Raw genomic sequence first — 14,848 nt, forward strand, 5'->3', positions numbered from 1 at the left:
CATAAGTTAATGGTGTTCGAATTTCTATTTATGGTTCATCAATTAAAAACCTTAATTATTAGGGTGAGATCTGTAAATAAATGTTTGTAGAAGCTTGTAAGCAAGAGTGATGATTCTTTGCTTTAAAAATAAAATGTTTAAAAAAAATGCAAGTAGGAAAAAACGTTTCGCTACTAGGACATTTTAGGTGCTATTTTTCGAAGAGTCATTTAGTAAAATGTGCTGATGCATGCTAGTATAGTGTAACCATTTTCAACAAGATTATGGGAAGCATGAAAATAAACAAGCACTGGCAGAGCCAACCGATCCGACAAGTTTTGTGAGTGTTTTGGTTGCGTGTCTTGTTGTGACATGGCTTTTGTAGCACTTTATTGTTGTGGGAGCTGCCAGGCCCTCACCATTGTAACAAACACTGACAAAAAGAAAAACATGTTTTTGGTCTCAAAAAGCACACATTGTCACCAGTGGCATAACAAAGGCCCTACAGCACCCCTTCAGGGGCCCCTCAGCACAGCCCCTGCCCTGAGTGAGTCTATAGTGGGGGGGGGGGTCCATGTTCGTTGCAAGAGGCTCCCCTCCAGCTTTGTTACGCCTCTGATTGCCACAGTGGTTCACGGCACTAAACAAAACTACTCTGCGTACCAATATGCTCATTGCGGAAGAGCCGAATGCGATTACTCACAGTAAAGCCAGCCGACAGAGAGAGAAATAGAAGTTTAATAAAAACAAACTATCTTTGTTAATGCCAGACCTAATTAGGGACCCGATTCTTAAAGAAAGTCTTTCATGAATTCACAAGAACTTACAGAATTAGACCAGGAAATTGTACTCCTAGAAAATATTTGTGAACTGTATTTTAGCACGAGCAAATGTGCATGTGTAGATTTGCTCATGTGAAAATCTATTGAGCGTATACAAGTTCACTTTCAATCCAACCACTTTTTTCCCTGACCCTGGAAGGACTTCTACTTCTGCCCTTGTCAGAAGTAAATTTCCAGCCTTTCTCATTATGGGAAAAGATTAAAGAAGAGCTGGTGAAAATCCTTAAAACATGCAGGTTAGTAGATTTGCAGACTGAAAGGCATTCCAGCCTTGGATCTATTGCTTACTGCTTCCTCCAGCCCCAGTATGTAGATTTGCGAAAAGGTGGTAGAATAAGGAATATGCTATAATAGGGAGTGAAATTGTAAGTATTCAAGCCCTACTATAGTAGTAGCCCAGGCATAATCAGAGCTCTTACATAATGTGATTGCTGGCATAATGTGTCGCAGTACTACATGGCACCAAAGGGACAAGTAGATTATTTTACCAGACAAGTAGATTTAAGAAGCAACCTTTCCCATGGACAAGTAGATATTTTGTTAAATTCCACACCCCTGGTCTATATTTATCAAGTATGGAAATGTGATCTGTCAATCAGTTAAAGTTATGTTGGTGGATATGGAGGTATATTGGCGTGGCAATAGGACTGAGGTTTCTATTATTGTTTTAAAGAATGAGTGTAAGGAATGATTTGAAAGCTTGATTGCATTTATTATTGTAAATTATATTTGGTTATAATCAAATTTTATAGAATCTCATTTATGAGTGAAAGACATATTTTTACTGTTATCGCATAGAGTGTGGTCTAAATAAACATAATATTAAAAATGAAACTTCTTAATTATTGTATATGTAAAAATAATTGTAGCCAGCAGAGAGATTATATATTTAAGAGTAATATGTCATGTTTTTCATTGTGGATTGTTGTTCAAGAAATTGCAAGGTTTTCTAAGTACTGGAAGATACCAAAAGACATGGCCAGAATGCTTTTAATATACCAGTCCTGTTGAATCTGCAAATGGCATGCAGCAAAACGTGTCAACTGTTTTTAGGCTTAATGTTTTAAGTAATTTGAAATTTCATTTTGGGACCTTTCTACCATTCAATTTACTTTCATATTGCCTTTACTTACCATGACAAGATGGGATTGTATGGCCCGGGCTGTTACTAGAATTTGCTGCCGCAATAGCACTGTATGCCTGCATTGCCACACTGCTACGCTGCCATGGAGCCCAACTTGCATCTCCAATGCAGGAGAAATGTCATACAAGTTATCAGTTATGGCAGCCAGGCATTGAGGCTTTTTGGTGGGTTAGGACGCTGAACGTCTTCTCCTGGGCAAGGCCAGAGAAGGGGACATGTGTTGGCAATAATAGGACTATTAGGGGCCACAAAACCAGAGTTTACTCCCCAGTATATCGAAGAAAGGTAGAATTCCATACATTTTGAGGTCAGTAGAGTGGGACGGGATCCCCACAGGACAAATCTATGTGTGGAGCCTCTCAGTTTTTAGACGAGTGTGGTGACAAACTGGAGAACACCACACCAAGCCACAGTAGCAATCACTATCACAATAGGTAGGGATGCCGTTAGAGCATTCCGCTCTGAGGCACTCTATAAAAGCAAGTAGTAGAACAGACCAAAAGACCAAGGGAGAATCCTGACTTCTGCCTTTTCTCTTCCCCATGGTGGAGAAAAATACCAGGACCTAGACTAGAAGAAGAAGAACTGTGAAACTAAAGAACGGGATCAGGGACCTCTCATCCCAATAAATACATGTAATCAATTTCAACTTATAAGACCTGGGAAAGGAAGTAAGACTCAGGTTTGCAATGTTTCCTGTTCCCAAAAACTAAATGAAGCAGAATATTAAGCCAACGTTCTACTCCAATCTCTTTTCTCACACACACAGACCAAAAAGGGTGGTAGCCATGGAAATGTAATAGTGCTGTAGATGATTTTTGCCATGGTATTTGGTCGTTTTTTTGACATTCTTCAATGACAATTAGGTAGGGTATCCCATTTTTATCAGGAATTTTGTAGTTCAGCCACTAAATAGGAGTAGAATACAAAGCAAAGAATTATAAACCCTGTTCATGTGGTAACATCTTGTGCTGCTTCTGTCAATGATTGTCTGATAACCCCGAACTTCCAAAAGAGAGGCATGACATCTGCCAATCTGAATGAAGAAAGTATCTCTATCTTGCCTCTCGAATTGGTGAGGTGGTGAAGTCTTGTCGTTATCAATTCCAAATCCAAAGACCTTGTTGCCTTTTGTGGCAGAAGCAAACTACAGCTTGGTTGCTGTAGGATTGGCCCTGTCTCAGCTAGGCTAGTTTAGTGGCCTTCACTAAGAACTTCATAAGGTCGTGCTGGGCTTCTTTTTCAGCTGCTAAAGAATGCGGCTTCAGGGTTAGCAACAAAGCCCGATCATCATGGTGCGTTCACCTTCACATTGTGCAGCTCCACGGCTGGTGGTACAGCAGCAAATCAAGATACAGTTATTTCGAAACTATGTTTGTTAAGCAATCAACTGTTTGTGTTCACCCTTTCCTAAGACCCGGACTAAGGTCCAAACAACCTGCCTTCGGAATTCATTTCCTCTTCATTTCAATTAAAGCAAAATAATAAAGTGGGGAATTGAGCGGTATGGTAGAGGTCTGAGCTGTGTGTAAAGTAACAAAGTATTTGCTTAATTAATAAAATAAATTAATTAACACACATGTGTATACCTAATAGTATAACATAAGGATGGGCTCTGCAGGCTTCTCTCATGCTCAAAAGAGGTACAGCACGATCAAGCTTACCCTGTACAATAAGAGCAGCAGCAGCAGTGTGTGTGTGTGTTCATTGTGTGAGAAGAAAATTTACACTGCATTTTCTGGGTGTAATGCATGGTCTGTACATTAGCTCACATGAATTCCTTCTTTGCCAAAAGGACTTCAGAACATGACCATATTTCACACAATAGGCTATTGCCAGCAGAATAGAGAGGAGTTTAATTGGGTTGTTCAAAACATTATTTACAAAGGGTTTCCTCAACAGACTACATCAGATGCCCTAAACACTGGAACAGACAAATTACATTACAGCAGCTACAGGCCATTTCCACCCATCCACCCATGCCCCATCACTCTCTCTGGCTTGGCTCTTTGGTTCTTTGACGTCTGAAGGGCGTGCCTCCTTTCCAGTGAACCATGTGTCTTCTCCGAACAAATGAAAGCAACATGTATAAACCCTGGATGTGGATTTTGCAGTGCTGCTGTGGTCACGCTGTTGATGTTCACCTAGTCATCTCCACCACAGAGAGTCAATAGTGCCTTGCGGTAATCTCCAGACGTCTCACTCTGTGGAGGGGACAAAAAAGAAAGATGGTTGTTTCAACACACAACTCGCATCCTTTCCGTTCTGTGAGTCTGGAGTTGAGCTAATATTGGAAGTCTATGCTCTTATTTCTGAACCTTTGGCTCTGTCAAAAGGCTTTAAAATGAAGCACTAACAGCCTCGTCTGGCTTGAGAATGGTGGAGGTGTGATATGAATTCTCCTGCTTCAGTTGGAGTTCAGCCTTCTCCCTACGCTCACTTTTGATCCATTCTGTTTCTGCTTTGTTTTAAATTCACCCAGGGTGTCTGCATATTGAAAGATGCATTCAAAAAAATGTAAGCACATGTTGCTTGGTCAGTCCTCCTTGTAGTAAAAGCCTTTGCTTCCAGTGAGCTGATGTTTGTAGTACCAGAGTGGTACGAACGCAGGTTTCTAACATGAAACAGCCAGGCTTTAATTGGATTTTGAAGGAATAAGGAGACACTGCCTTAGTTGTAAGGATTAAAAGCTTTTGTGGGTGACAGGAGGTTTTCCACAGTACCAACAGCAGATGTGACCATCAGGTGGTGTAGTCCCTCCCTGCCCCAGCATCTTCCCTTCTCATTTTTGCTCGTCTTGGTTAGACAGTGTATTTTTTCCCATCCCTGTTGTTTGAGGCCTTAATTCCATACATTTATGTGCATTCCTGCTAGTGCGCCAACTCACCTCGATGCAGTGATGGAGAGACTTCTCGTACGCCTCCTTGAACTCCTGCCTGATGTTTAGTAAGTCAATTTCACTTCTGGAAATCAAGATCCGGTTGAGGGTCTTCTCATCTGTTCCTGCCCCCTGCCAAGGAATAGAAATTTCACAAAATATGGAGTGGTCCTGCTTGCTAAGTCTAGCCAATGACATACTTCTCTATATTTAGGACAGCAATTGGCCCTTGTGACCTCTTATACATCATTGTCTTGTTGCCCATTTGTAGCATCATCTCTGAGACTCCACAGTGCCTGCTCATCCATAGCTATCCCTGACAGAAGAATTCTTTTAAACAGTAAGAAATGTTTCTCGTATCTTGACCCAAAAGACAATATTATGGGTAAGTGTCACTGTTCAATTGTCTCCTTGGGATCAAAAGGACAGCTGCAAAATGTGGCTACAGTTACCGGATTCTGGGGTAGAGTCTAAGTCAGAATTTTCTGCCAGAGGTTCTCGCAGAGGATGGGTGCAACTATGGGCTTACAAAATAAAACAATACACTTGTCTATCTAAATACATAAAGCACTCAGCCAAAAGTGTTTTTTACAAAGGGGGTTTGAGAGTCAACCCGAAAAAAAGGAGTTGGCGGGAAGACCACTGCCGGGAAGTGTTGGGAAAGAACTCTCTAATCCTTTTGCTCACCAAAATGTGGCTGCATCTGAGATCATCAGGGAGATTCCCACTCTGAATGGAAGTCAGGATTTTTTGAGCTGTAGCATAGCTGAAGGGTGGGTTTGTTCAACAAACGGACATTCATTTACCAAAATGCTTGGCTAGTGGAAGTGATATCACAAAGCACTTGACCTCCAGTGACAGCACAGATATGATCCCTTGTCCCACCCTTCACAGCTTAACAGTATCCTATTAAATCCTAACACACAGAGAGATAAGGGCAGGAACAGTGGCTTAGCATGAGTGCCATGGGCTCTAATGGATACTCCTCCTCCATAGCTTTATCCCGTAAGGAATTTGCTATTATCAGGAAGTCTATAGATCTGTAATTCACTTTATCGCGGGATCAGCGGTGCAGACCACCATATTACGACTGCAGCAGTTTGGCTGCTGCCAAACCGCTGCGTCCCCTCACTTTACAGTGGCCCCCGGGCTGGAGGTTTCCACCTGCAGCCCGGCGTGAGTCGAATAACCGCCGAGGTTATTCCTACTAGGGACACCACCAGCATTTTCCTGGCGGTCTCACCACCATGAACTGCTGGCGTAAAGGTATCCCAACGACAGGAACTTGCATTCCTGTCGCCGGGATACCCCCCAAACACCTCCGCACACATGCATGCATGCACCCACACACACACAATCACACACAGACACACCCCCACTCACACACGCACTCACAACATTCACCCCCATAGACACGCATACATACCCATACACATTACACATGCACACATTCAGTCTCCATCACCCACCCCCTCCCTTCAACTACATACATACTACATACATGCACTCACTCACACCCCTTTACCCCTTACTCATTCACCCATGCACACACGCCCACCCCATCCACATGCATACACACATGCATCACCACATTTACACACAGACACACATGCACGCACAATCACTCTCCCTCTCCCCCACATTTAAATGCAAACACACAGTCACACACACCCATTCACACCCTTCCACCCTCCTCCCCTTGCGGACGACACTTACCTCGTCCGACAAGGTGCTCCTCCGTGAGGGGACTGGACCCGGAGCTCCCACCGCCAGCATCGCACACATCAGAAAAAGACCGCCACACAGAATTACTTGCTGTAATTCTGTGGGCGGTCTTTTTCTGGCGTGGCGGTGCCGGCAGTGGAACTGCCTAGGCGCCGCCGAATGCCGTTGTGAATGCCGCCGGATATCCGACCATCAGCGGTGCAGATATCCGGTGGCAGTCATATTACGGCATTTGGAAGACTGCCAGCACTGGCGGTCTTCCGACAGCCGCAGCACTCTTTGGAAACAACCGCCGCAGTCATAATGAGGTCCTCACCAAGTTCCTGTCATCACGATACCTTTCCACCAGCATTTCGTGGCGGTGAGACTGCCAGGAAAGTGCTGGCTGTGTCTCTAGTCGGAATAACCTTGGCAGTTATTCAACTCCCGCCGTGCTGCAGGTGGAAATCTCCAGCCCGGCGGACCGCAGTAAAGCGCTGGGACGGGCAAGGACATGGCAGTGGCCAAACTGCAACGGTCGTAATCTGGCGGTCTGCACCACCGATCCCGCGGCAGTGAGACCGACACAGCGGCCCTGGCGGACAATGGACTGCCAGGGTCATAATGAGGGCCCAAATCTCGTTTGGACCTAAGTTCTCTCCTCTGGGAGTTCACAGGTTCCACTGGACCAAAAATACGATAAGAAGTCATGTGTAGCAGTTACAAGCCCAAACTTGAGCCAGAGGCATAAAAGTTTTAAAAAGATGAAAAAAGTGCTCCTGTCCTACACAATGTGTATCGAAACCTGAATTAACTCTAAAGGTCATTGGTCCACAATGTACTGGAATTAGATCCACCCCGCCAAGCCAAGCTATGTCACTGGCCATTTTAAAATACGCATTAGCAAAGCTAGTAGGTCTGGTTTTAATATGCTAATGCATGTAATCAAAGGCATTAACAAAAGTTGCTCACATGCATTCTATGCATAAATGCTGGTTTTCATGTTAAAGCCTACCCTTTTGGCATTGTCAATGAGGGGGGACAGTGGTAAAATAGGGTTGCTTTCCGTATACAATGCATATAGGAGATAAAGACCTGGCTGTGACAAACAGCGAGGTGAATGAATGTAATTTTCAAGTGTAAAACATTGCTCAAGCATTCCAATGAAAGCACTTCCTGTAAGAACAGCCAAAAGCATGAGGAGGGAGAGTAATACGCCCCTGGCTGGAATCGAAGCCCAATCCCAGTATATTTTAAAGAATGTGTAACAGTATGTCTAGATGAAAGCTGCACTGTCTAGCCACGGCTAAAGATACCAGCCAGAAATATATGCTAGTACAAGTCCATTATGCAACCCCTAAATGCATAAAAAACTTTGTTTGTTCTGTACTTCATTACCTTCATGGCCTTACGGAGCCTCTCAGCGAAAAACGCGGGCTTATTCCGGACACTTTTGACTTTAAACAGAAAGAGACAAAAAATGTGGAGATTAGAAATTATAAAGCTAAAAAGAGAGACTTTTTAATAATTTTCTAAACAAAACGACTGGTTCCATGTTCTAATTTTTAAGTGGACTATACACTAGAAGGAAACAAATAACAATGTGACTGCTAGATTTCCTACTGGACATGTGAACATGCTCTATTGTCTAGGTGATCGCAAGAACAGATCTGTAATCAGAGGCCAGGCAGCCTGTGAGAATCGAGGAATATGATGCCACTCAAAAGGGAGTATGGCTCAGAGCAGAGTTGGTCACAAGCACAGTAAGGCCCATGCACTCTGGGCAGAGATTGGGCCTAACACTGCTTGAAGTCCAGCCCTGGTACTCAACACCATCAACAGTGACACTATAGAGATGCTAACACATGAAATGCCTTTAAGAAACTTACCCTCGTCACAAAAATCAGCGTGTCCTGTCATCAGTGGATACTTGAGAGGATCGCATTGTCACAAGCAATGTCTGTGTCTCCAGTAATGTTGGCAGCAAACTTCTAACCTTCACCATAACATTGCATCACCACAATATTTACATTTGACACCGTATTAGTATGTTTAACACAATACAAATATACTCTCCTATTACATACTGTATTTATTGAGCTGCTTATTAGCCATGTTGGTTTTAGAGTTTTGGATGTGTTCTAAATTCCCATAACTTGCATATTCCTGACATGAAGAGGCTCAACACAGAACAATTTTATCCTGGCCTTCGTGATACCACCAGAACGCCCAAACTCTGCCTTGATTTAATTGTTTTTTCTGTTTTTTTAAAAGCTAACGTGAGACCATCTAATTGGTTTTTGAGCCTTTATGCTCTCATTACATCTGTGTAAGGAATACCGCATCAGTATTCCCACACCAAGTTATGACTATCTTGTATAGTATCAGCGTGTGAAAAACAATGGTATTCAGAGGGGGGCACTGTGCAGCACCTCAGAAATGGAGAATTACGGTGGGAGTTGGTGTTACCACACCAGATTCCTGTGGTAACTCCCCATTCTTAGGTGGTTCTAATCTTAGAATTTCTTCTGAGAGAGAAGGTTTCCCTCATTTGATCCCAATTTGGCTGAATTCAGAAGAGCGGATCACTCAAGCAAGATGTAAGGTTTTCACGGAGAAGTACGTGACATAGTGTTGAGTAGATGTGTATCCAGCTATAGGTTTTGTCACAGAAAGGTGTACAGTCATAATCAGGGATGAACGGGAAACTAATATATTAATCATCATCATATGGCTTTTTTAAATAGCACTATAATTAACTCAAGAGCTGTGCTCTCAAACTGCAGAGGTGGCACTGCATATCAGTATTTCATAATTTGGAAGCAAACAGCGTGAAGACCTTGCTCCCTGGATGTAATTTTTTAACTTTGGATATTTCTACTAAGTTGTGCACTGAGAAATGGAGGCGTAAAAATGAGGGACAGTGGAAAATTCCACAAGCATCAAGATGTGTTGGGAGCTGGTCTAGGTCAACAGATGGCTGACCTTACTCTCATGCTTGGAGAGAACAAAAAACTGTGAAAAATATATTTCTCCGAGAGGGACTGATTCCCAAAAAAGAAGGCAGAAATGTGCATCAGCTCTTTTACAATTTCGCATTGGCAGAGATATACAGCTTTTTTAAATTCACAAAAGATTTGAAGGTAACCTGCTACAGTCACAAGTTTTCGGATTTACATGTGGAAACCTTTTGTGAATTCCATTTTCTTATTCAAAAACACACATACATATATTTGTGCTTGAAAAATTAAGCAATACAAGTGAATATGCGCTGACACCTTTTTTTCTATCAATTTCCATTGTAAAATGTTTGTCCCCCATAAAAATACTTCTTCTCCTGCCTCCATACCAATTTTTTGGATTTTCCCTTCCCACTGTGAAATGGGATGGGATATACTTTTGCCCATTACTGGAGTAAATATTAAACATTTTGTACAGTAAAAAGGGGTTGGAGACTAGGCTGTGATTACCCGCAAATGTGTAGGTTTGTGGTTGTTCACAAACTCAGAGGGCACTTTAGCCCTGAGCCCTGTAACACCCATTTCTCGCCTGCTCCCCACCAAATCTTATAGATGTACACACACACACAAATCTAAAATCAATTTTTTAGTGCAAAAGCAACATTTGTACATTAGAAAAGTGGTTTTGTGGTCTTAAAACATGCTATTGGCACCTGTATATATGTGAATCACGCGCTCAAAGACTTTCGAGAATCAGGCCACATTGTTTATTTGGGGTGTGCCATGAGTATAAATGCAATATACTCAGGAAGCATATCAGTAATTGTGACTTGACACTGTGTAGTGTTTACGAAGGCTCTGGGCCATTACGTCTTACATGATCACATTGGGGGAAGCAGGAATTAGAGAACTAATAGAAACACGGACTGTCATTCTTCACAGAGACTGAGGTCCATAGGAAAGAATTTCAGATCCTGATGCAAATCTCAAAAGGGTTATAGCACATGCTTTTGGGTTGTAATATATCAGTGCCATTAAATAGTCGAACCATGTGGTACAAATGTGCCAAGTGTGCTTTTGTTGTTGACTGGTGAAATGACCGCGTGGAGTAGATGACTATGGAATGGGAAACCAGCATCGAGAGGCCTCAGCTGCTTGTTGCCCGCAGCAATGGGCAGCTGAATCCTACGATACTGCAGGAAAAGCTATAAGCTCCATGCATTGCATCCGCTGAAGTCTGGCCCAAACTCAGTAGCTTCCCTCAGCATCTGCTCAGTCGACCTTGCCATCTTTATCTGCTCCCATTTGCATCCTTCACCATTTGTTAGTGGCCCAGACTCTAGCCCACTTCAATACCTTTAATGTGGTCAATTAGCCTTTTTAAAGGGAAGAAGATGCTGTCTGAGAAACTACCTCTTCTGAAGCTTCCACGTAATTAACTGATGTCCATTTTTCATGACTCTTGGTGGCTTTAAGCTAATTGCTAAAATGACTGTATTGTGTGAATGTTGCACTTTGCAAGGCCTAAATTAATATCACATAATTAATCAGTCAAAGAATGCAGAGCGGCGTATTGCACATTCCCAGGGTAATCAGGGTAATGCATGATTATAGGGTAAAACATGCTGAAAACTCACCAATGGCCACCAGCGCATCTTTAAAATCTCCTGACATCTCTTTCTTGATGGTGTGCTCTACATCGTGGTTGGTCAGTTTAATGAATTCCTGGAAGACTAGGTGAAAGAAAAAGAAGAAGAAAGCATCATCACAAGGAGAGGTTCATAATCTTCTCATCCTTACAAAAGAAGGATCAACAAACAGCAAAGAAAAAGAAAACTAAGTCATTCATTTCGGGCCCTGAGAAGGACTGTCCAAAAGCGCAAAGACTACCTACCTGTCTTGGACTCAGACTCTGCACCTTCTGCAATGTCAATGATTCACCTACATGTTATGAATGTAGGTTTGCAGTAGATCTGGCCGAAATTTTAACAACGCCGCCGGAGTAACCTCATGGATGTCATTGAGGGGTCGCCAATGAGTTACAGTTGTGACCCCTCTTTGCCCCTTGGGACCCCTGGGACTGCCTTTGCTACACCTGGCCTCGGAGGTGGCAAACTCTGTGCCTTAAACACAGGAGCAGCTCATCCTAATGGACTTAGATTGGGACTCCCTTCGCTGCTTTTCTGTCAGTTTTTTATTTTACTAATAGTGAATAATATTATTCACACTATTGGTATGTAAAAATTGAGTGCAATTTGCTGGAATATGACAACATATGGCAGCTAAGGTAAGTAAGAATGCTTTTAAATGTATGTTGGTACATGCTTGTGGGTAAGAGGGTGTTTTTATGTGAGAGTGTGTGTGAATGTGAGTGGGTGTTTAACCATGTGTGTGTGTGTGTGTGTGAGTCGAAGTAAAGGACAAATTGCCTGTGATCTCTGCTACCCCTGGCATTTTGGTAAATTGAGGCCCATGAGTAATCAGCGTGATTTCTACAATTTCACATTATTCCTTTTTTGCAGTATTACTGAAAATTATGTGATTATGCCAATTTGCGGTATTATGACTAATTTGGCATGAAAGTCCTACAGCAGGAGCACAGAAACAGCAAAGTTAGTGAGCACCAATGGCTGCTGGCTGTTGCTGTTTGTGTTCTGTTGCATTTATTTTCTTAGTACAAAATGCATACTCCATTTAAGGTAATAGTGTTAAATGCTGGGATCTGCTTCTCATGTAATTCTTCACATTCTTGCATAATACTGCTGTTATTTTGCTTAAATGTGCCACAGCAAATTATGAGAGTTACACCCAGTCCTAGTTTGCAAGCTTTTGGCTACAAACACAGAGCTCCTCTATAGAGTCACATTCATATATTCACAACTTGCAGGCCCTGGAAGTCTCACTATACACTGGTGTGGCAACACATGGCTGCTTAAAGTTCAGTTAAAGTCTGAATTGGGCTACAAAGAACAAACATGGCAACTGTAGAGCCTACTAATATACTAAGTACATCTGCTAACTTCAATGGGTGCAATGCAATCTCCTACACTGAAGGCAGATTTGACCAGTGGAAGATAATTTCAGTCAGCAGAAAACAGCCATCATCAGTCTCAAATCACAGAAAATTCTACCAACATTGAACCTCAGTCCTACTCATTGGGGAGTCTAACAACTTTCTAGAAACAGGGTTCCACAATCAATCAATCAAACATTTATAAAGTGTGGCAAATCACCGTGAGTTTCTCGATGTGCTGGAGATGTTGACTGCTATATGGTGGATTGTTTATTCGAACATCCAGGTTTTGAGTTCTTTCCTGAATTGCTGGAGCGAGGGGGCGGTCCTGAGGTGTAGGGGAGGATTGTTCCATGCTTTGGCCACCAGGTGCGAGAAGAAGCAACCTCCACTGTTAGTTCGATGGATCCCAGGGTGTCAGCAAAGACAGGAAGGCAGATTGGAGGAGTCTGGTCTGTTGCTGGAAGGTCAGGAGTTTGTTGATGTATGCTGGCCCTTTGGTGTGCAGGACTTTGTAAGCATGAGTCAGCATCTTGAACTGGCATCTCTTCTGAATTGGGGCTTAATGTAATTTCTTGAGGTGGGGTGTGATGCGAGTCCTTCTGGGGAGGTCAAGGATGAGTCTTGCTGCTGAGTTTTGTATCATTTGAAATCTTTTACGAAGACATGCAAGAGTGTGTTTCGGTAGTCCATCCTGCTGGTGACAAGGACCTGTGTGATGGTTCTTTTGGTGTTGACTTGGAGCCTACTGAAGATCTTGCAGAGCATGCGAAGGGTGTGGAACGGGCAGAGGAGACTGATTGGACCTGATTTTCATACATAGTTTGTTTTCCAGGATGATGCAGAGGATGCAAGTGAGGTCTGACGGAGCTGAGGGTGGACCGTGTTCTGTGGGCCACAAAGTGTAATTCCAGGGCAAGGTGTTATTCCCAAAGATGAGGACTTCCGTCTTCTCTAGGTTGTATTTGGGACAGCTGTCCTTCATCCATTCAGCGATGTCTATCATGCATCTATGGAAGGTGGGTCTGGTGCTGAGGGGTCTTTGGACAGTGAGAAGATGAGCTGGGTGTCATTGGTGTAGGAGATGATGTTGAGTCCATGCGATCCGATGGTGTGGGCCAGTAGGGGCATGCAGGCGTTGAAGAAGGTGGGGCTGAGCAATGATCATTAGGGGGGGCCCTGTAGATTTTTTGGGGGGGCTCTGATGAGAACAGTGGGAGACAGATCCCAGGGGTTCTTCCAGTGAAGTATGAGGTGATCCATTGGAGGGGGTCTCGCTGGATCCTGCTGTGGTGTAGTCTGTTGATCAGGATGTGATCGGAGACAGTGCTAAAATCAGCTTTCAAGTCCAGGAGGATGAGTGCTGCCATTTCTCAGTGGTCCAGGAGAGCCCTGATGTCATTGGTGGCTGAGATCAGGGCTGTCTCAATGGTGTGGTTAGCTCGAAAACCGAATCGAGGGTGGTCCAGTGGGTTGTTGTTCCAGATGTTGAGTGAACTGCTGGTTGATTGCTTTCTCAAAGACCTTTGCTGGGTAAGGGAGCAGCGAGATGGGCCGGTAGGTTTTTGGTTCAGCTTAGTCGGTGGAAAGTTTTTTCAGCAGGGGCTTCATTTCAACGTGTTTTCAGTCCTCAGGGAAGGAGTCTGAGGTGATGGAGGTGTTCATGACTTTGCTGAGCTCATCACAGATTATCTTACTTCCAAGGTTGAAAATGTGGTAGGGACAGGGGTCCGTGAATGCTCCTTAGTGTACGGAGTTCATGATAGAGGTAGTGTCTTGCATGGTGAGGACGTCCCAGTGGTTAAGAAGGTATTCAGTGTTTGTGTTCGAGTGTGTAAGCTGGTTGATACTGTCTGCAGCTGAGGGTTGGGGTTTGCTGTTTTTGTAGATGGCCAAGATCTTGTCGTAGAGGAAATCCATGAGGGTGTCGCACAGTTCCTGGGAGGGAGTGATGCCATTTTCATTTTCAGTGGGACTGGAGAATTCCTTAGCAATGGCAAAGAATACTTCACTGTGGGTTTTGCTGGCTTCAATGCGGTCTGCTAGAGCGTTCTTTGTTTCTTGCAGGAGGTGATGGTACACGTTGAGTGCTGTCTTGAAGGTGGTGCGGTATTCCAACTTTTTGCTGATGCGCCACTTCCTTTCTAGTTACCGGCAGTTGAATTTGCGGATTTCAGATCCTCAGTGAACCAGCTGGCTCTTTTGGTTGGTCCTTTAGGATCGGCTGTCTTGGATTGGGCGATTATGTCAGCCCGTTCTGTGTTCCACTGGGAGAAGTTTTTTGCAGCTTGCTCAGGGTTGGTATTGGAAAAGCTTGAGCGTAGTCCG

General features: G+C 43.5%; 1 protein-coding gene across 2 annotated transcripts in view; it reads right to left on the reverse strand.

Annotated features, from left to right (window-relative positions):
• Nucleotides 1-3,795: 3,795 nt before the first annotated feature.
• The window catches only part of ANXA6 (annexin A6), a 139,509-nt gene continuing 128,456 nt past the window's right edge, over nt 3,796-14,848 (reverse strand). For both annotated transcript variants that reach the window (XM_069199574.1, XM_069199575.1), the window contains 4 exons: nt 11,145-11,240; nt 7,946-8,004; nt 4,853-4,975; nt 3,796-4,169 (listed from right to left, as the gene is read on the reverse strand). In XM_069199574.1, the coding sequence (XP_069055675.1) occupies nt 4,110-4,169; nt 4,853-4,975; nt 7,946-8,004; nt 11,145-11,240 (338 nt within the window). In that variant the 3' untranslated portion in view covers nt 3,796-4,109. The remainder of the gene's footprint in view (nt 4,170-4,852; nt 4,976-7,945; nt 8,005-11,144; nt 11,241-14,848) is intronic.

The sequence above is a fragment of the Pleurodeles waltl genome, chromosome 7 (assembly GCF_031143425.1).
Source record: "Pleurodeles waltl isolate 20211129_DDA chromosome 7, aPleWal1.hap1.20221129, whole genome shotgun sequence".
NCBI classification, from domain to species: Eukaryota; Metazoa; Chordata; class Amphibia; order Caudata; family Salamandridae; genus Pleurodeles; species Pleurodeles waltl.